General features: G+C 50.8%; 1 protein-coding gene across 3 annotated transcripts; it reads right to left on the reverse strand.

The window, feature by feature from the left end:
- Positions 1-900: 900 nt before the first annotated feature.
- HAND2 (heart and neural crest derivatives expressed 2) lies at positions 901-19,503 on the reverse strand. Of its 3 annotated transcripts, XR_004438215.1 has the most exons (3): positions 17,946-18,612; positions 4,978-6,217; positions 901-1,290 (listed from the first exon to the last, which is right to left on the reverse strand). XR_004438215.1 is itself a non-coding variant. In XM_033215709.1 (2 exons), the coding sequence occupies exons 1-2, from the start codon at positions 18,498-18,500 to the stop codon at positions 6,065-6,067; spliced, it is 708 nt and encodes a 235-aa protein (XP_033071600.1). In that variant the 5' UTR covers positions 18,501-18,612; the 3' UTR covers positions 2,834-6,064. The 3 variants fall into 3 exon arrangements, 2 of the variants coding, with proteins under 2 accessions (XP_033071600.1, XP_033071601.1); XM_033215709.1 differs by lacking the exon at positions 901-1,290 and having other exon boundaries at positions 2,834-6,217; XM_033215710.1 differs by lacking the exons at positions 901-1,290; positions 4,978-6,217 and adding an exon at positions 15,699-16,585 and having other exon boundaries at positions 17,946-19,503.
- Positions 19,504-20,070: the final 567 nt, after the last annotated feature.

Genomic DNA, 20,070 nt, shown 5'->3' on the forward strand with positions numbered 1-20,070 from the left:
GGCTGTGGTTTGGTGTGTTTGGCTGATTTTAACTTTTGTCCTGTTCTGTTCCTAAGGCCTAAGGAAAGACAGCCGAAGGCTCCCAAAACAACTCTGTCCGGCAGCACCGGGGCAACTTCAACCCCACTAAGACCCAGGCCAAAACCATACATATATGAATTAATGCAAAACAGTCACTTTGGTGCCTACCCCACCACGAATAGGTAGGCACATCCAGGTAGCTCTGTCTGCAGATCGGACCTGGTGCCTTGCAGAGGTAGCCCTAGGGAAATCCAGAAGCCCCGTTTCGAGCTACTTAGTCTCTCTTCTCTTGCAGTCTTCTCTCCAGCGTGGTGATCTAGCAACTTCCCTCTCCCTGGGATTCCCTGTGAATCCTCTCTAGTCGGGATATAACCTCTCTCCAGCCCAGTGACGTAGCGCTCCAAAACCGGGTTCCCACCCCGGCAATCGGAAGCCCTAGCTGTCCTCCATCCTGCCTCCGCAGTCGATAATCTCCAGGATCCCAGGAAAGTGCCTGTCCACGTTGTCACCAGATCCACTAGCGCTTTTGATGAGAGCTGCTACCCTTTTGGAAACACAATTCCCTCTCTCCAGTAGAGAAGAATCTATTCTTCTGGGCTGGGGTAGACAAAGAATAACCAAAACAAAGTACGTGGTGTGCTGCTGCTTTTTTTTGTTTTTGGAACAGTCTCGCTCTGTCGCCTAGGGTGGAGTGCAGGAGTGCAGTGGCACCATCTCGGCTCACTGCAACCTCCGCCTCCCGGGTTCAAGCGATTCTCCTGCCTCAGCCTCCTGAGTAGCTGTGACTACAGGCGCCCGCCACCAAGCTCACCATGTTGTCCAGGCTGGTCACGAACTCCTGACCTCAAATGATCGGCCCACTTCGGTCTCCCAAAATGCTGGAATTACAGGCGTGAGCCACCGCGCCCCGTGGAAAACATTAGCCTCTAATAGCAGTCTTGGAGTAGAGTGAAGACGCTCAGGAAGTGGTGGAGATAGGCCTGCTCAATTAACCAGCCTCAGATGTCATTTCTCTGGCTACCTGTTTTCTCGCCTGGCCTGGCCCGCTACACTGTTGTTCGTTGTGTATTTTGTTTTTTCTTTTTCTGCAAAACGTTTTCTGCTGCAACTTTCTCTTTATGCCTTTATCTTTCTTAAACAAGAGATCCCTGGAAATAACTACCTAAGGAGGGGAGAGGAGCCCTCCCCACCCCCAATTTCATGAAGGAGTGCTACATGCTGGCCAGGTACCAAGAGCATCTTTAGATCTTTAGATCTGAGTCTTCTCATCTGTGAAAAAGAGGTTAAAGCAGATGAACTCTAAAGGCCTATTTCCAGTCTTAAATTCAACACTTTCAAGATAAATTTTTTTTCTGTATTCCTGTGTATATATGTTATGTAATATATATTATAATGCATGTATATAAACTTGGCTTAGTAATGTTCTGTGCTGAGATGCAGATGAGGAGAACATTTTAAACTTCTAAGGTGCCCTCCCTCTTTGGTTGGTTCCTCCCAGACGAACTTTCCTTGTGGAACAGAAAGAGACCCTCAGGGTGGAAAGCACCAGAGGCGGATCTCCTGAACACGGTGCTATCCACGTCTACTCATGGTCACATGATTCATTGGAACTGTAAATCCTCATCAGAACACAAGCATCAGACTGTCTGACCCTGCCAATTCAAGTACTAATGGTAAAATCGTCCAAGAGGCTGGCCAATATATGCACACATTAATTAGAGTTATGTGGGCCTTTGGCCTCCAGTCTGATGAACAACTCCAGGGATGCAGGGGGCAGAGGGTTTGGGGTCCTTTTCACCCAGCAGATGCCCTTTGGTCCTGCGAGGGCGTTAGTCCAATATAGTGGGTGATCTGAAAGCTAACCCCTTTCAGAAGATGGCTTAACCTCAGCAACTAAGGCTAAAACCTAGCAGTGCGTCCCTAAGAGGGACAGGGGAAAATACATCTGTTCAGAGGAAACGAGAATCAGCAAGAAGCTGTTGTTGTTATTACTTCATCTTGTATTACTATGAGGCAGGAGTGGGGAGAAGCCCAAAGTGGAAGAAGAGAAATTTTTGGTATGCATGGAAAATATGGATACTTAGCAACCCTCTCCCCTGGCACTCGTGCACATGCAGAGAAAGTAATGGCTATAGTCCATCTAGAAGCTGAAAATGCTTTCAACACCATTTACAAGGATAAGGGAAGGAGCAGCTGGGGGTGCTCCTTAACTCCAACTTAACTGCAACTCTGGCCAGGTACTACAAGTCACAGAGCATCCCAGAGAGCAGAACTGCCCCTATCCCTGGCACTTTATAGGGACCCTATACATGGCACTTTTCCTACAAGATGTGTCCTTTTCTCCATCCATATCTAACTCCTAGGTGGAGGATAGCCAAGGTCACTCAAGGTCTGTATTAGACTTGGGGAGCAAGACCCCTCAGCCTCTCCAAGGGTCACATTGATGTAAATGAAGGTGTCCCCTGCTCTGTGTCGGGAAGAGTCACCTCTGTCTTTACCTTCATGCCTTTTTGAATTTGTAAAGGGCAAAATGCCTGGGGTCTATCAAGTCTACACATAGTTATTATACTGCAAAATTTGTCTCAATTGTTTTGTGATAAATGTGTATTTCCTAATCCCCCACCTCCTTCTGTTATAAACCATAGAAACCATCTATGGACTAGAACATAGCAAAAACCTCTCTATGGTAGGAGAAAATGTATTTGTTACTTATATGATGCAGACAATGTGGACCTTTTCAGTTTGAGTTGGAGAGAGGGGACACACAAAAATTGAGGAGCCATATTCCCACAATTCTAGACAGAATTTGATCTCACTGTTTTTACTTTTATTTCTCTTTTTTCTTATTTTTTGTCCTCATCCACAGAGAAAAGACAATCCAATTTGGAGACCTAGGGATTGATTATTCCACATGTGCCCCATCTTCTCTTTCCCAGATATTTGAAATTACATTCAGGTGGAATCTCACACCTTGCCCAAATTCTATTTGGTGTGAGGCTCTGCAAAGCTTCCAAGATGCCCTCCTTCTTCTCTCTCCCTACCAGCAGAACAGATACAACTGGAGCAACCTGCATCATTCTAGAACCATAGGGATGATATTTCTATTTGCTTTTCCACTCATTAGGAAGCTCTGAGAGGATGCATAAAAAATGAATCACAGTGGGTGAGGAAACTGGAGAGACTTTTCACATGTACATTTTGGGTATTTTTAAACCATGAGAATTACTGCCTGTTCATGAAAAATTAATCTGATTAGAATATATATATGAGAGAGGTGATGCTAAATATATTCACACAAAATACCACATACTGAGGAGGAGGATGTTACCTACTGATGATATGGGATTGAAAAACATGCAATAACTTTGTTTTGCTCAATGGGTCATAAGTTGAAAACCGAACTAGAAAATAATATTTGTTCACAGAAGTACAAAATCTTAGGTGAGGCAAAATGCACATTATTCCTCTCCTCCCTCAACTTCCCCAATGGGGAGACTTGTCAGTTTAAAGCCATTTGCTCCTCCAGTTAAGTTCTAGGATCAGAGACTTGGAGGACTGGCTGAGTCCTTTCCACTTTCCCAAGTGGAAAGGCTAAGCTAGAGCACAATTGAAACGAAAAATTGACATTGTCTAATAGATGTTTGAAAATGGACTTTTTTGTTGTTACTAAGAGGACAAGACCTTTCCCTAGAAATGGCTGCCTCTCAGAGCACTCCCCTTCAAGTACGCCCTCTTACACCTTAGCAGACTGAGCACTTTGCTCCCTTCCCAAGGCTTTACCTAGGTGTAAAAGCTCTTGCTACTCATGAAACTTTAAGTTTAAACAAAAAAGGGGGGAGTAATGGTGTAAACTCCTTTCGTGATGTAAACTCAGAAACAAAGGGATCAACTAAGCAGGATATTGAACAATCGACCCCTTCTACCCGTAGGTCATTAATGGCTGCTGGATGACAAAAAGATTTTAAGCTAGAACTGTTTTCCTTTTCAAGAAATATGCAAATAAACAAATCAACTCTACCAAAGAATAGAGCTCTTCAGCTCATTCTTTTGTTTATTTCTCCTGCAGCTTTTCCTGTTTTATAGCCCCAGCTAATAAACAACTTAAGCCACTCTTACAGCGAAAGTCAAATTGCAAAATAAGAGACTTAACTGTCTTGTTTAAAGATATGCTATATATAAAATCACAAGGCAATAATATCTATTCCATCCATTTGCGGCAATAAACAGACCCTCCCCAAAACACAAAATCAGATGGCCTTTTCCCACAAAGGCAGGTGGTTAACAGTAGGATTTCCAAAGGGCACTCATTTATGTTGGAAACTGATAGGCATTTCATACAGTGACCACGAGAAAGAATGGGTCAATGTTTGTAATACCCAAAAAGGTGGCAACTGGGGGAAATGGTGGGGCAGGAAGGAAATGGAAGGGAGTTGAAAGCATCCTTGGTTTCCCCAGTTGTTTGCAGAAGTTGGAACGTACAGTGTCAGGATTTTTCCAAGATGACAAGGGATAGAAAGTAAAATTATTCCCCTCCTTTCCCGCCAAAGAATACCTTCCAGCAAATAAAGATATGTTCTCAGGTTGGAGACTTTTCTCCTTCCACAGGAAATGAGCAGAGGTCATTTAGAACCAATTCTCATTGTTTAGTAAAAATAACAGGGTGATTATAGAAGCAACAGAAGGAGTCAAGGTGTTTGTGCTAAAAAAAAACTTCAAGTTCAGGCCTGGCCTGGAGTGGGAATATCCAAATGGGTTCTTCATATTTCAAGTTTTATAGACAGTCTTTTCCCTAAAGGATATACTTTCATTAGGTCATAAATGCACCAACAGATGAGAGAAGGAAAGAGGTGTGTGTGTGTGTGTGTGTGTGTGTGTGTGTTTGCATGTGGCCAGAATGGCAGAGCAGGTATGGAGGTCAGGCTGTGGGGGGAGGTGGTGGGGCTGTGTGTCACCCACCTGTGCGGGCAGCAGCCAGGGACCACGACTTCAGGCAGCCCTCTGTGAGGCTTCCTAGGCTTCTCCTTGGTTATCTTAGTTCCACTGAGGCTTCTAATTGCTCCAAATCCAGGCATTTACTTGCCTAAAGGTCACAAGAAGTGGGGTGGGGACGTATTTTTTTCAGAGAGTTTGTTAAACATTTAATTCAGAGAAGTATATTAGCTGGGGCCTCAGTGCCTGAACTTGGGTCGGAGAAAAATGGGTTATTTGGCGACTTTCATTTCTCGCTGGACACCAGTTCCCCAGATTGAAGGCGTTTACCTCCTCGAAGACCCAAGGGACCCATCTGGGTGCCCCACGGGAGCCAAAAATGCTCTTCATCTTCCCACTCCCTGCTCCATGCAAGAGAGGACTTTGCAGACAGAATCGTCCTGACCCGCTAACCACGTAGGCTTCCTTCCGAGCACTTCTTAAAGTGAGTCCAGGTTTTGCTACCAGTACCAATTAGCCGCTTCTGGCGAGTCCCAGAGAATGTTTAATTGGCTTCACAGCACTGATTCACACTTACAGCTTGGTAGCAGTTTAAAACTTATTGTAAAACACTACCCGGATAATATATTTACTTTTTGTCCAGGCCAGATTAGCAAGACACGCGCACATACTCTACATTTAAGTTACACCCTGAAATGCAGATAAAATATTTCAATAGGCATCTGCAGGCGGCAGAGAAGAACTGGAGCGATGATTATTTTCCTCCTTTTTTGATTTTCTGTTTCTAAAGGAACCATTGGTATCAAGGACGAGTTAGGTAATGTGTATTAAAAGGCAAGCAGGTCGCTCTCGTTTACGCCCAATCATAGTTCAGAGTTCAAGGAAAACTGCCTTTAATTGACACCGTGTATATTCCTCTGCTCCTCTTGGGCTGCCATTGGCAGGGACGCCCCAAGAGTATTTATTTCTAGGGTTGGAAACAAAACAACCAACCTCCTCTACTGCGTAAGAGAGCGTTCCAAGATGGACTGCCGGAGAAAGGCTTTTTGACCCCTGTGGAAATTAGTCATATTGACAGGCGCCCAGGGAAGGTAAATTACCCCGCGCGCTGACGTTACGCAGAGGCGCGCCGGGTTCCGACTCCACCGCGGCGCCGAGGGGGCCAGAGGTTCCCAGTTCTTCCCCCAATATTTCGACAAAGTCCCACTTTCCTTCTCTGGGCCTGGGATCTCAACGTGAAGGCGACCGAGAGAGCGGTAATAAGGTGCTAGAAAGGAAAAGGCAAGAGAAAATCAAAAAAGTGGAGAGAAATTCTGTGCGCCGTAACGCTTAGCAAGCTGGGGAAATGAGGAGAAAACGAGCAAAGTCTGCAGGGGAGGGAGAAAAGGAGGAGGCAGGGAAGGAGAAGACCATGCGGCTCCCGGCGCCCAGGCCGCCACTTGGGAGGTCCCGGCCCCAACGCAGGCCGGGCCAACCATCCCCCCGGGAGGCTCGGGGCTCGGGCGGGGTCACAATTACACCTCGGCTCCAGGCGAGGACTTAAAAACCAAGTGGCGGGGACTGCAGTCTGGAAGCAAGGCCCTGCGGTCATCAGAGGGGGGCCAGGCCCGTGCACAGGAACCTTTTACAAGGCATGTGGGTACAAGAAAAAAAATCAAAATAAACCACTTTCATCCAGCATGGGCAGAGAAAAGAAAAGCCGCCCTCCGGGAGGGGCGAGCGGGAGTTTTGAAATTCATTGTGTGTTTTGCCTTTATGTAAGGAGTTTTGCGTTTTTTGCCGACAACCAAGGGAGGACACGAGGGGCAAGTAACTGCTGTTTTTTTTTTTTTTCTGGAGAGGGCTGAAATAAGGGGTTCACCGGTTCTTTCACAATCAGATGGTGTGCCAGGACTGCAGGTAACTGCGTATGTCCACACAGCGCATTACCCAAACCTGAGAAGAATCTTTGCGTGACCGTATTGTTTTTGGTATAAAATAGGGCCTAACTGTCCCACCTCTTTTCTTTTTAAAAACTGAGTCTGTGGAGGGGGCTTATTGGAGAGCATCAAAAGTGTGACGTCTGATTTTCTGATTTTACCGGAGATTGGACTGGAGGTCTTCTTTATTAAGAGTAACCGGCGTGGCCTCAAAAGAGCCGGGTCTGGTCGCAAAGTGAAGGCAAAACTAGTGTGGGCCCCTAGCCTCGCCGGCCCAGGCCCTCAGAATGCAAAAGGCGAAAGCGCCCTCCTGGGCAGGGCCAGAGCGAGAGCGAGTGATGAGCTCCTCCCGGACCTCGGGCCTAGCGTCTGAGGTATTTTTAGCTCCTCTATCTGCTCCCCAGAGGTCCTTTTGTAAGCCTAATAGAGGCTCTGCAAGCTGCCCTCACCCAGAAGGGCTGTGGGAGGAGGCTGTCCTAGTATCTCGAAGAAAAAAGAAATTGCCTATCTTTAAGTTAAAACAGTATTCGCTGTCTCTAGGTTCCCCTTCTGTTCTCTCATTTTTTTCGCCCGCGGGAACGCTCCAAGTTCTACAGTTTAAGAGGAACGCTAGGGCAGGAATGGGTGGGGCCTGGAAATCAGCTCCGAACTGGGTGCGGCACACCTTTCTCTGCCTTTCTGCCTCTCTCCCAGCCACTGCTGCTCCCCGGGAGCCAGTCTTGGATACCTAGGGTGGGGGACAGGGGGACGGGAGGATTCTCGGTTGTATACAGGTAGGCAGGGAACCCGGGGCTTTTATGTAAAGTTACTTATTTTTTAAAATAAAGGTTTAAAATAAGTTCAAATGTTTCTGCAACAGAGTTTCCAACACACTGTTGGAATGTGAAACTCGGAACACAGACTAGCAATCCCTAAGTGGGTGAATTCTTATGCAGAAAGCTACTTTTCAAGCTTCCCCTCTCACCTTCGAGAGGCCTGCCCAGCCTTCGGCCTTGAGCCGCAGTATGGAATTCCGCAGTCCCCCTTCTCCCCATTCCAGACCCTGCCGAGCCCCTGCTGCATCTGGGACCCGTCTTCACCGTTTCCCAATCCTAGCAGTTAGCCCCTGAGCCCTCTTTTTGGTCTCCACTTTGCCGTTCGAAAATGCCCAGGCTGGTGGATCGACGCTCCGCGGAGCAAAGACGCATGGCTGGCAGGAGCAGGTTCAGGAGCCTGGCCAAAGTATTCTCTGCTTCCGCCTTTGTGTCCGCGCTGCCCCCTGCCCCGGCCCCCTGCTCCCCGCTTCCCGCCAGCATCTCCCCTTCTCTGTACTGGAGTGTTTGGTCCTTGCGGCCCACCCCCGGCTTCCCGAGATACGCTAGAGTTGCCCCCCACTTCCCTTCCGCCGCGCCCCTACCCACCGGGTTGCCTTCGGGGCCCTTCGGTGCTGTGTCGTCGGCGTGGCGCTGTGAGCTAGGCGAACAGGAACCCCCAGGCCCGCCACGTCTACGCTATTAGCAGCCAGGTAGCCCTGCGGGTCGAAGATGCTCAGAGGAGGAAGAAGTGCAGAGAAAAAATAGAGGAAGGAAGAAAAAAAAAAACGTAACATACACACACGCACTCTAAACCAACTTTGAGGTTGGACTTTTTCAGTTTCACACGAAGAGACCTGGAGTATCTGGAGAAGGTTTTTGAAGACGTTTAGGAGGGAGGGTGAGTTTTCTGCTGAGAAACTCAATCTGCCATACAGTAGCGGCCCCATCTGGGATCTGTCACTGCTGACAGCACCACAGGGCACAGCCGTGATCTTCTGCACAGCCTGCACTCCCCGAAATACCCTCCTTAATCAAAGGATGTCTGCGCGCCTGAGCTCAGCTGACCGCGCCAGGAGCACCAGGGCCGGTGGATTCCATCCCGGCCCGCCCCCTCCCCACGCACACAGCCACGGCCCCTCGCCTCTTCGAGGCACATTAATTAAAAGCGGAAAACAGAGGCTGATGTCATTGCTCTCACAAGATCATAAACGTAAAAGAGTCATCCTGTGAGAATCCTTGAAAATGACTTTAATGAATAATTTCAGAGACAGTTATGGCTTTGGGTGATTACTGAGCAAGAATATGAAAACCAGATTTGCAAAGCGAAGGTCAAGAGGCCTGGCCGTTACTTTCTTGCATTAAAACCGCACCGGCTTGCTTTCTTCGCCAAGTACTAGTTACCAACTGAGGTTGCGTTTTCACGTTTTCTTCAAAAGTAACAGTCTTCTTTTCCTGCTTTTCTGCCTTATCCTAAAGACAAAAATGTCAGCTCCAGGCAACGACATTAACAACCCACTTTAAACTGAAGGCAACCCTGCACTGGCGTCAGTGGCCCTTGGCTTCCATCTTTTTACAAAGGATGGATTTACTGCCATCTAAGGATCATATCTTTTTTGGCCTCTTCTCTAGGCAATGAAAGTTGAACATTCTCACTGACCCTGAGTCAGTACACTGTTTGTTGTAAAGGATCTTGGCAGGTGGGGAAAAAACAAGTTTCAAACAACCTGCCTTTACAGAAGAGTCTCCCTTACTCTTTAGTTCCGGGTCACCAATGAACTGAAAAAAGATGTGGTGATACATTAAGGAACGATATTTTCAAACACTCCATCTAGCCATGGAGAAGCAAGCATCAGGTTGGTTAGATCTGGTTGCTCATGAATGGTCATGCATTAAAAATACTATTTGAGAAAACAACTAGGGTGTTACTTGCAGAAGTGGCCTGGTGACTACCCTCTGATCTTTTGCACGAACAGTTTAGCTACCTGCAAGTCTGTCTTCTTTGCTTGAAAATCCAAACTGGGAATCTCTGAGCCTGTGTTCCATGTGGATTTATTCCACTTAATTCAAGTGAAAGTTTGTTTATACTCTGAGCAAGAAAGTATTATAGGCACAAGTGATGTGGAGTTTTTTGTTTGCTTGTTTTTTGCTGTTTGCTTTTGAGCGACCTGAGTGATTTAGAAAACTGTGTCTCAGTCAGCTCCACCATTCAGACAGATCGTAGAGAACCCACTTTCCAGCACTCTAGAAAACTGTATTTTGTGCAGACATTGCCCATTTCTCCTCCTTCTAGAAGCACAAATAGGCCAAAATCCTTCAGTCACTGAGGACACAATTGTCTAAAAGGCTCATTCCCTATCCTTAGCCCCCAAACTATAGAGCTGTTTCCTTCCCTCTTGGCTCCAGACAGGGGTGGGTAGGAGAGGGGACCAGGCTCTCAATGGGACATTTCCCTGACGAGAGGAAATGTTTCTTTCTGATTCTAGATTACATGAAGACACTTTGGAGTTGGTGTATAGGCTTTCCGCAAAGAACTGAGGTGACATGGACTTTTGGGAATTTTCCTCAGTTGGATTCCCTGATTATTTGTGATACTATTTGTGTACCCCAAGTAGATCTTCTTGTCGATCCACTCACATCAGGAGCTGTTTTCCTTTTCCTCTAGTTACATTCATCCTAGCTTCTGACTGAACACTCCGCTTGCCCTTTGTATCCCCGGCAGGAATAAACAGCATCTTCTGGGTTTGCTTTGAATCCTTGTGCTGCCCAATGAGTCAGAGGTGTAGGGCTGATCCAATAATATGGCTAATTCTCTCCCTGTAAAGACTTTAAATAATGCAGGCCTCTCTTCACCCATCCCCATTCTCACCATCCTGGACTTCACACGGGTCATGGAGAAGGTGTCCAGGGTGGGAGACAGGCTGGGTGGGTGATGCCTTCCTTTGGTACAGTGGTTAGGCATCCTCTGGGAGAGATTTTGAAAATTGCAGGTTTCCAGTCGAGCCCCTGACCCGCTGAATCAGAATTTCTGGTGAAGGTAGGGTGAAAACCAGGCTGAATTTGTCATTGTATCTAGTTGTCCGGGGAGTGGAAAGTTCAGGTGTTGGATTAATCCCAGCACCCCTTACTTCAGGAGAGACCAGGCCAGCCCGCAGAACGCTAGGGTCAGGGGCGTCAGTCAGCCCGTCCAGGAATTATGCAAATATATGCAGCCTCTACTCTGAACACTGGGACGTAGTAGGGGACAAAGCTGCCGCCAGCCGTCCTTGCCCTTGCGAGGTGTGTTTGCGCCAAGGACAACTCCCTGGGGGGTTGGGGGAAGGGCGGGGCGAAAGAGGGTCCAGCGCCTCGGCTCGCTAGGTATTTTAGGCTTTAATAACAGGTGCAAAGGCAGCTGCTAAAAGACATCGCATTCTGTAATCAGCTTCTGCCAGGCCATCCCTCTAGACAGAAACTCCCACAATTCTGGCCCGAGGGCTGTAGGGTGGAGCAGTTGCCAGTGAGAGGAGGGCAACCCTAAGAGGTGGCATAAGAGCCTTACCCCTAAGAGCAACCCCAAGCCCATCCAGGACTTGCACTGGCACCGCTCGGGACGCAGTTGTTGCCGCAGGGAAGCTTCGCCTGCGCAGGGACGTAGCAAAGAAGCGACCGCCTGTGGAAGGCTTTCCAGGCGGAGTGCTCCAGCCGTAGCGAGTTGGAAAATTTAGAGTGGGGAGGGGGCAGCAGAGACGTTAACTGGCCCCTCCTTACCCCAAACAAGGAAAACACAAAGTCTTCTGGGCTAAAAATACATATTTATAAAGTCCCTATACGCAGGCGGGCGGCGCGTTCCAGCTGCTGGCCTGGCCCGGGGAGGACTTGGCCGCGCGGCCGCCGATTACACCCAGCTCGGCTGGGATGGCTCCGAGCCGTCTGCCCTGACGTCAGCGAGGCTCCGGCCCCGCCGCGGCCAGATAGGCGAGCGCGGCCGGGCGCGGGCGCGGCACTAATCACTCCCAGATGTCCCCAATAGCGGAGATAAAGACCGACAGAGAGGCCGGGAATAAATTTGTAATCAGGGCTCTACCATCTGATCATCAAAGCGGCCCAAATACCGGGAGAATTTGAAGGGAATGTGTGTGCAGGGGGGTCTCTTGGGGGAAGAGGTGAGGGTGCACTTCACGATGGGAACTGGCTTCGGCAGGGTAGAGCAGGGAGAACGGGGCGAGAGATCTGTAAGTTCAGTGCACGTAAGTCAGATACCTGGTGCTCTTTAACCTCCATTAGCCCTCAGACTGAAGCCGCTTAGCGGTTCCAGGGTGATTGGAGTTGGGCAGACAGTTGCTGTGCGGGAAGCACGCGTTGCGCAGCGGCTGGGTGGTAAGGAGGCGCGCTCAGAACTGTCCTGCCCCCGGAAACGTGGGATTGGTTTCCTCTCCCGGAGTTCTCCCCTCCCCCTTCTTTCTAAACATTTAAAAAACACGTAGTCGGTCTCCCCCAACCCCCATTCCCGGTAGACTTAATCCCAATAGCAATTCATTGCACTGCGGAGCTTCCTCAGGGAGGGGGCTGTTGGAGCCTCCAACCAGGGTCCTGGGCCCCAGTCTGAGGGTGACTCCTGGGTTTTTCTCTCCAAGAGATCCGCAGGCTCTGAGAGGCCAGGAGTCCTGTGCCTCCGGGAGACTCCTTAGCGCCCCCTCCTTACGTGGAGATCTGGACTCTTGTGAGCTGGGTCCAACGGAGGGAATAGGTACCCTCAGGTCACAAGGGTCAAGATTCGGCCCTCTACGGGGCCCATGCCACAAGCCTCCCTCAAGACCATCTCTGCTTGGCACCCACTAGCCAGCTCCTTTTCCAAATCGAGGAGCCTGGGTGGGATTCACAGGCAGGGAGAACTGAAGGCGGCTGTGGAAAACAAAATCCGCGCAACATTTGATTAAAGCTTCAGGGCTAACTGAGCGGTTTCTTGCGCTTTGTAGGCCCGCAGTATATATTCAGTCCCAGTTTTCCTGGCACGCTTTGCCCTGCTTGTGTCCCTTGCAACTGGCCCGGGTTCTCTCTGCAAATCTATAGTCTGGGAAGGAACTCCCAAGTCTCGTATATCCTGCCGCTTTGCATTTGAGCTCATCCTCACCTTCCTCAACCCTTCCTGCGAATTCCAGGTGCGCCCACCTCTCTCGTTCTCCTGCTACTTCACCAATCCGAGTGGGAGACTAGCTCTGCAATTCACGCCAAGCTGGGGCAAGGGCTAGCAGTCTGGTCGAAGGAATTGAGCCACCCTCCACTCCTGACACACACACACATAAGTGCTTTCTAAGAGGCCCTCAGGCTGCGCTCTCTAGCACGGCTGCTACATTCACCTCATCACAATCAAGCAACCTGGTGCTCCTACACCTAAGGAGGCAGCCCAGACCCAGAGGTCCACCTTTCCTAAATGCCTGGGCCTACTGGCTAACCCATCCCGAAAGCTGGAGCTTGCTGTCTCGGCCTGGAAAAGCCCTTTAAGTTGCTGTCGGTGCCCAGGCAATTGGGAGCAGGGCCCCCACTCTGCAGTTTTTCAAACTGCTTCCCAAGCTGAGAATGGGTCTACACACACACACACACACAGTCTACAACTGGCCAAGCCTTTGCCCCTCCGGTGCTTCAGGGTTATCAGGCGCTTGGCCTGCGCAGCGGTCTGGGGCAGAGCCCTGACAGCCAGATCTACCATCAATTTACCTTCCGCCGCCGCAGCTTCCCATTTAGCTTTTAACGTCAAATCCTACATTTTTGTCGGCTCCGGCCTGTCTAGAACGCTTGTGATTTCCCTGCAGGAGTGATTGCTCTTAACAAAATGGCAGCAACCACATTATCCGAGCAATTAAAACAGAGGCCTTTTAGCCGGTCTCGGAAGTAGAGGCTTGGAAATTTTTTTAAACAAAGAAGAAGTTAAAAGAGAAATAAGTGTTGGAAGAGAAAAGCATGGAAGCTCAGAAGAAGCGCCTGCCCAGTACTCCTTTCACTTCCTGGGACTTGACAACGTGGGGCGGTGATGTTGGGTGGCTGAGAGCGTCTGGGGTAACAGATAATCTGGGGTGTCCTGCCGGTTGAAGAGTCTAGTCGGTTGGGGTGTGCGTCTGGTTAGGGGGTCCAGCCGCCTGCAGGTTCAGGCAGCTGGGCATTCTGCCGTCTGAGGTGTCGGGTCTGCTGGGTATCTGGCTGGTTAGGGTTTCTGGCGAGTTGAAATGGCAGGGCGGGTGGGGTGAACAGGCCTGGTGCTGCTGGCCCTGAGGAAGAGGAGGCAGGCTGCGCTTGGCCGGGGCCAAAGAGGAGCGCAGGTTTAAATGGCGTGTGTATTAGCAAGTTTCTCTGTAGCAATGGTGAGCCGGGGTCTTTTCGTTTCCCTCTGTTGTTGTTTAATAAGCCAGAGAAAGTGTTAAACCTGCAAAAGTGCCTTAAGGCCCAGATGGCGGAGACCAGCTATGCAAGGCGCACAGAAGGGTACCTGCGTGGTGAAGACAACTCCTCTCCGGTTCCTGTTTTTAAAACCTCACCTCCTCCACCACTGTTTACTCCAACACTTTGGTAGGCTCCTTTCTTCCAAGTCTAGGACCTGATGGCTTTCTCCTGAGCGGATTAAAATAAAGACGCAGAAGACAACTGGAACCAGGAGAGGGAGGGAACCACTCGATCAAACTCAGGAAGATTGGGAGAACAACAGAAAATCAGGGCGCGCCTCCCCCACACCTCCTCCCCGTGTTATAAACAAAGGCAAGTGTCTGTAAACACAGCCCCGCGCCCACCAGATCGACCCAGCGCCGGCTGACCCAAGAGGAGAAAGTTCAGATCGCTTTGGCCGAGTTGTTCTAACCCCTCGCCCTCGCGTTGTCAGCCGCCCGCAGAAGTCCGCAGAGCCTCTAGCTTGTCTCTCCCTGGGCACTTCTGAAATCGCCCACGTCGGGTCTGATTCGGCCTGCTGCAGGCAGAGGGGTCATAGTGGACACCAGCTAGGCGCGGGAACCCTTGGGATATCGTGGGAGGGTCTGTGCCCGAGGCCAAGGTGCGAACATCACCCTGAGGATGGGTTCCAGGATGGAAACCCTCTGGCAAGCCTCTCCAACACCAGATTTATATACGCGGCGTTTCATGAAACAAACCACTTTTTAATACGGTTCACCTTTCTCTCTCCTCCTCCCACCCCCTTCCAAAATCCCTCCCAGCCTCCTCTCCCCTCCCCTCAGCCGGCACAGGCACTTTAGTTTCTCCGGTTTCTAGAGCTGAGATTCAAGCTTCCGCCAAGGCTGCAGGCAAAGGAGGCCGCTGGGACTTTCTTCTGGGACGAGCTGGGGCTCAGGGAGCCCAAAGACCCAACAGGGAGAGATCCCGGGTGCCCGGCTGCCAGTAGTCCCGGGAGGGTATCGCTTGTTCCGCTGGGCTGCGGCCGGGAAGACTTCAGACACCGCACAGTTAATATTGAGTTCCCTGTAACTCCTTGTAAATCTAATCCGCCCCTCGCCCCCCTTTAAATCCGTGGTCTTGTTCGCGATTTCTTACTTGACGTAAAATTCGTTGTTACCTAATCATGGACTTTTTCGAAACTCCTTCCACTCCCCTTTCCCGCCTGCTCAGATGAGAGCAAAATCCTCTCCTCTCTTTTCTTTTTCCTTTTTTTTTTTTCTTGGATGAAAGCCCCATAGTTTGAATTAAACACCCAGACTAGTTCCCGTTGCAGCAATAATGCCGGGGTTCTCACAACTCCTCCACCAGAAACACACTCTCCAAACAAAAACTGACGGCCTCAAGAAACGGCTTCTGATTGATTTCAGGAAAGCAACAGCACTATTACAGCTTCTGAGGGAACTGCCGGGCTGGGTTCTCCAGCCCAGATCTTCCTTCTAGAGAATACTCAGCGTTCTCCAGCTGGTGGAAGAGGGAAAGAGACACCACTCCGACAGAGCCCAGACCCTTTGCAGGGTTTGTAACAAGGACACTTCTCTTTAAGAACACCTCCTCCTCCTGCGTAGACCGCAGGTCAGGTTGACTGGTTGGAACACTGAGTCTTTAAAAAAGTTAGAGGCAGTCATGATAATTTAGTTTACTTCTGAATATTTTAAATATTATGAAAACAAGTATAACAGCTTTGTTTTCAAAACTCTTTTGAGGTATCAACCATTAAAAGATTAGGGTTTCCGTAAAAAAAAAAAAAAAAAAAAAACACAGTGGTTATTGAATACTTACAACGTTTACACTTTCAATATTAATTAAATTCCATTTAGTTTTAGAGGACGGAAGTGCACAAAACAAGTGGCTGTTGGAAACATCTTCAAAGAGGGAACGACCACAGATGAACGGACAGCACTAGATACCGATCCCAACGGAAATGTTAGCGGCCCTGTTTTCTGCTTTGAAATAAAACTTTATAATCCCCAGGAATATTTATATCCAAAGGCCAAGTATTAAAGATACACTTCACAAACGCACTAGTGCCCACTGTCTTTATCTGGAAGGGGTTGGATAGGTTGGCGGGGGGCAACGCTGGTGTCTACACAGCCAAGAGGGAACATTCACGCACACAGAATCTACGAGACGACGGGATCCCTTACCACACGGGAGTGTCCTCTTCATATTAAAATATGGAATGCTTTTCTTCAAATATCCACTTTTTTTTTTGGAGGGGGAGACGGGGAGCGGATGCCTCAAAGGGGGTCAAAGAGAGGGGAAGGAAATTGCACATAAATAAACCGGATGATTCCAAATGCAAGGAGTCCTCAGAGCCGAGCGCGGACGGCTTTTCCGGAGTCCTGGGTCTGCATCTGGCGCCTTGGCCCCGGCTCACTCGCGCTCTCTTCCTCCTCCTCCTCCTCCTCCTCACTGCTTGAGCTCCAGGGCCCAGACGTGCTGCGGCCAGCCCGTTCGGCCTTTGGTTTTCTTGTCGTTGCTGCTCACTGTGCTTTTCAAGATTTCGTTCTGCACAGAGGGAAGGCGAGGGCAAGAAAAGTGGAAAGAGAAATTCAGAGAGGATACCTGGTTCCACACCGACCCGGCGCTTCCTGGGCGGGAGGAGACAGTGAACCAGAGAGGAAAGGATACGAAGGGGGAGTCCCAGCCCCTGCAGAGAAGCTACAAAGGTTAGCGCTACCCTAGCCGGCGCGGAGGCCTCCGCGCTGCAGAGCTCAACTACCGGATCCACAAGTTTATAAACAACCGCCGGTTTTCGAGTCGTTTATGGAGGAGCTGGGGGCCTTTTCTCTTACTCCAGATGTAGGGGAGGGCGCTGGAGTCGGCGCTAAGTCTGGTTTCTCTGTTTTCATTAGCAATCCCAGATCCACCTCTAGGAAAAACAGGGCGAAGGAGCCTGTTTCGGCCTGGGCCTCTCGGCCAGAGGCTCTCGGCCTCCGGCTCAGCAGTGCCTCTCCTTCAAGGCCTCTGAAATCTCTGGTTATTCGGGAGGTCACTCGATTATGCAGCCACCAAAGGACTGCAGGGGCCAAAGAAGAAAAATTCGACAAATTCAATTATCTTCTGGGCCCTTTGTGGACATAGCTCTATCCTGCACCACCGCCCTGTGGGCACTTGGTAGGAATCTGATGAAACTTTAAACGGCTCAATTTACTTTCGTGTTATTTTTGAAACAATGACCATAGTAATACCTTTTTCCCCTTAAAATGTACCGGCTATTCAAATAAAATTAGAAATGCCAATGGAATATATTCATCTGGGAAATTACATTTTAACGTCATAGCCAAGGAAAAATTGGAACTGTATTTTGAAGTCAAAAGTACTTATTTTATGTTTACCATTACGTCTTCCGGGCATAGTATAAGAACAACCACAAAACTCAGGACTCAGTCTCAGTGGCAGCCTCCTTCTGGGAGTGGGGTAGGGAGTGCTATCAATAGTGAAATAATGGGAATCAAGGGCTTCTTTGAGACTTATTCTGGAAACATCTGAAAGCAAGATCGGATTGGAGGCCGAAAGAAGGGTCTAACAGATACGGGATGAGGCGTCCGTCCAGACCAGTCCGATCGCGATAGATCAAGACCCAGACTTTTCGAGGTCCGTCCTAAGTGCTAGGGGGCAGTGATAACCTGGAGGTAAGATCACCAGCGCAAAGCATCCCTAACTTTGTCCTCTTCCTGCTGACACCCTCCCCTCAACTCTCTGCTTATGCCGGAAGCCATCCTCACACTACCTGGTGCAAACAACCTTGGCGCGGGACGAAGCCAAAGAACGCGAGTTGCCATTTCTCAGCCCAATTGGAAAGAGGCCGGGAGCACCCGTTCCCTGACCCCCTCAGCCCCACCGCCTGCCGCCCCCTGGTACTGACCAGCTCCTTCTTCCTCTTCTCCTCTTTCACGTCGGTCTTCTTTATCTCTGCCTTGAAGGCCTCCGCCTCGCCATTCTGGTCGTCCTTGGCCAGCAGGTCCATGAGGTAGGCGATGTAGCTGGTGGCCAGGCGCAGGGTCTTGATTTTGGAGAGTTTGGTGTCGGCGGGTACGTTGGGGATGCACTCGCGCAGTTCGGCGAAGGCGCTGTTGATGCTCTGAGTCCTGCGCCGCTCCTTGCGGTTGGCGGTGCCGCGGCGCTTCACCGGGCGCGGCCCCCCCAGGCCCGGGGGCCCGGCGCCCGGCGGCACCCCCCCGTAATGGGAGTGGTCCAGGCCGGCGGCGCCGCTGGCATACTCGGGGCTGTAGGACAGGGCCATGCTGTAGTCGGGGGGCGACATCTCGGGGTGGCCGATGAGCCAGCCATGGAAGTAGGGGTTCTCCTCATGGCTGCAGCGGCTGGCGGCAGCGGCGGCAGCTGCGGCGGCGGCGGCGGCAAACGGGTAGCCCTCATGGTGCACCACCGGGTGGTGGGGGAAACCGCCTACCAGACTCATTTCGCCCTCCGCGCCCCTCCACGCGCCCCAGCGTGCCCGCAGCCCCACCGCGCCCTCGGCCCGGGCCCCTGCCTCGGCGCTCGGCGTCCTCCCCCACCCCCCACCCCCCAGCCCCCGGGCGCCCGGGCCCGCCCGGCAGCCGCAGAGGGGGCTGCTGCAGCCCGGGCCCCGTCCCCTCGCCTGGCCAGCCGGGCCCGCTTCAGCAGCGCTGCGGCCGCCGGCTCCCCATGGGGCGCGGCGAGCTGGTCCTGGCACCGTGCGCCCCTGGCCGCCGCCGCCGCCGCCGCCGGTTCCCGCCTTGCTCCACGGCCCGCGCTTCGGCTCCTGCTTCCCCGGCTGCTGCGCGGAGGCAGAATCCTCTCGTGCTCATACAAAGGTGCAGGGGCTCCCGCGAGGCTGCTGCGCGGAGTCTCGGGAATCCAAGTCCGGGCCGCGGTCCTGGCACCGAAGCTAACCCGGAATCCAGGGACGAGTCTGAGCCGCGGCTGGAGGAGCCGGTCCAGCTGTGCCGGGAGGCGGCGGGGTCGACTGCTTACTGCAAAACTACCTCCGTGCGACCCTCCCCTTCCCGCTTTTCCCCTCCCCCTACCAGCCCGATCTGGGTTCTTGGGCGCTTATTGTTTTAATGAAATTTTTGGTTGTTGTTGTTTTGGTCCTTAAATGTGATTTTAGCTGCGAGTAAGAGTAACGTGTCCTCGCTCCTCTCAGGCTCTCTCGGAGGGTTTTCAGAGAGGTCTCAGTGCATCCATTTTCTCAGATCCTCTCCTTTCGAGTTAAGGATCTGGGGCCCTGAATGAGCCTTGGAGCTCCAAGGCTGCGGCTCGGGCTCTCGGAGGGCTCTTGCGCGGTGGCTGAGGAAGCTCCGGGGTGACGGCGGTGGTTCTCCTGGGCTGGATGACGTGAGGGGAGCAAGCGGATTTTCCCAGGAAGATCTCCATGTACAGCTACATCTTTAGGGCTGCTCGGGTTAATATATGTCGTCAGAGGCTCCTCACGCCAATCCCGGGGCTGCAGGGGCGGCGCCTCCAGCTCTCGGCAATAAAACTTTTTGATGTTCACGTTGCTAATTGCCGAGGTCCTCTTCCAGGATTGGCTACCTCCTCATAACCATAAGATAATTAAAACGGGGGGGGGGGCAGGGTTAAAAAAACTTTTTTTTTTTTTTATCAGCCAGAGGATAATGCAAGTGTTTAACAGATGCTTCACTATTAAAATATTTTTCCCCCCAAGTCTCAAATATTGAAGAATCTCTAACCAGGTATAGTATCACTCTGCTCTCTTTTCTGGTTGAAAAGAAAGAAAGAAAGAAAGAAAACGCAGGTACTGCTTTTCGAAGTGCTTTGTAGGTAATCGAGGTAAGAAAATAGACGCAGGCAGCCTCTTACAATTTTATGCAGGGGCGCCGGGAGCCTCGTGGCGGGCGGTGGGGTCCCCCACAAAGGCGCGGCTGGGAGCCGGCGCTCTTTGCCCCAGCAGGGACAAGGAGCGGCTGGAGAAGGTTGTTTCTTTGACCAGTTTACAGGCTCGAAACGCCAGTCTCAGTGGCTATTGAGTTATCCACCAAGTTACC

This window comes from Trachypithecus francoisi, unplaced genomic scaffold, assembly GCF_009764315.1.
Source record: "Trachypithecus francoisi isolate TF-2019V2 unplaced genomic scaffold, Tfra_2.0 Lachesis_group1, whole genome shotgun sequence".
In the NCBI taxonomy this organism is placed as follows: domain Eukaryota; kingdom Metazoa; phylum Chordata; class Mammalia; order Primates; family Cercopithecidae; genus Trachypithecus; species Trachypithecus francoisi.

Excerpts from the sequence above, each read along its gene's own strand:
- HAND2 (XM_033215709.1), bottom strand. The coding sequence starts at position 18,500 with ATGAGTCTGGTAGGCGGTTTCCCCCACCACCCGGTGGTGCACCATGAG. Across the intron at positions 6,218-17,945 it reads AGAAGAGGAAGAAGGAGCTG|CACCTTATTACCGCTCTCTC; the intron begins GTCAGTACCAGG and ends TTTCCTTTCTAG.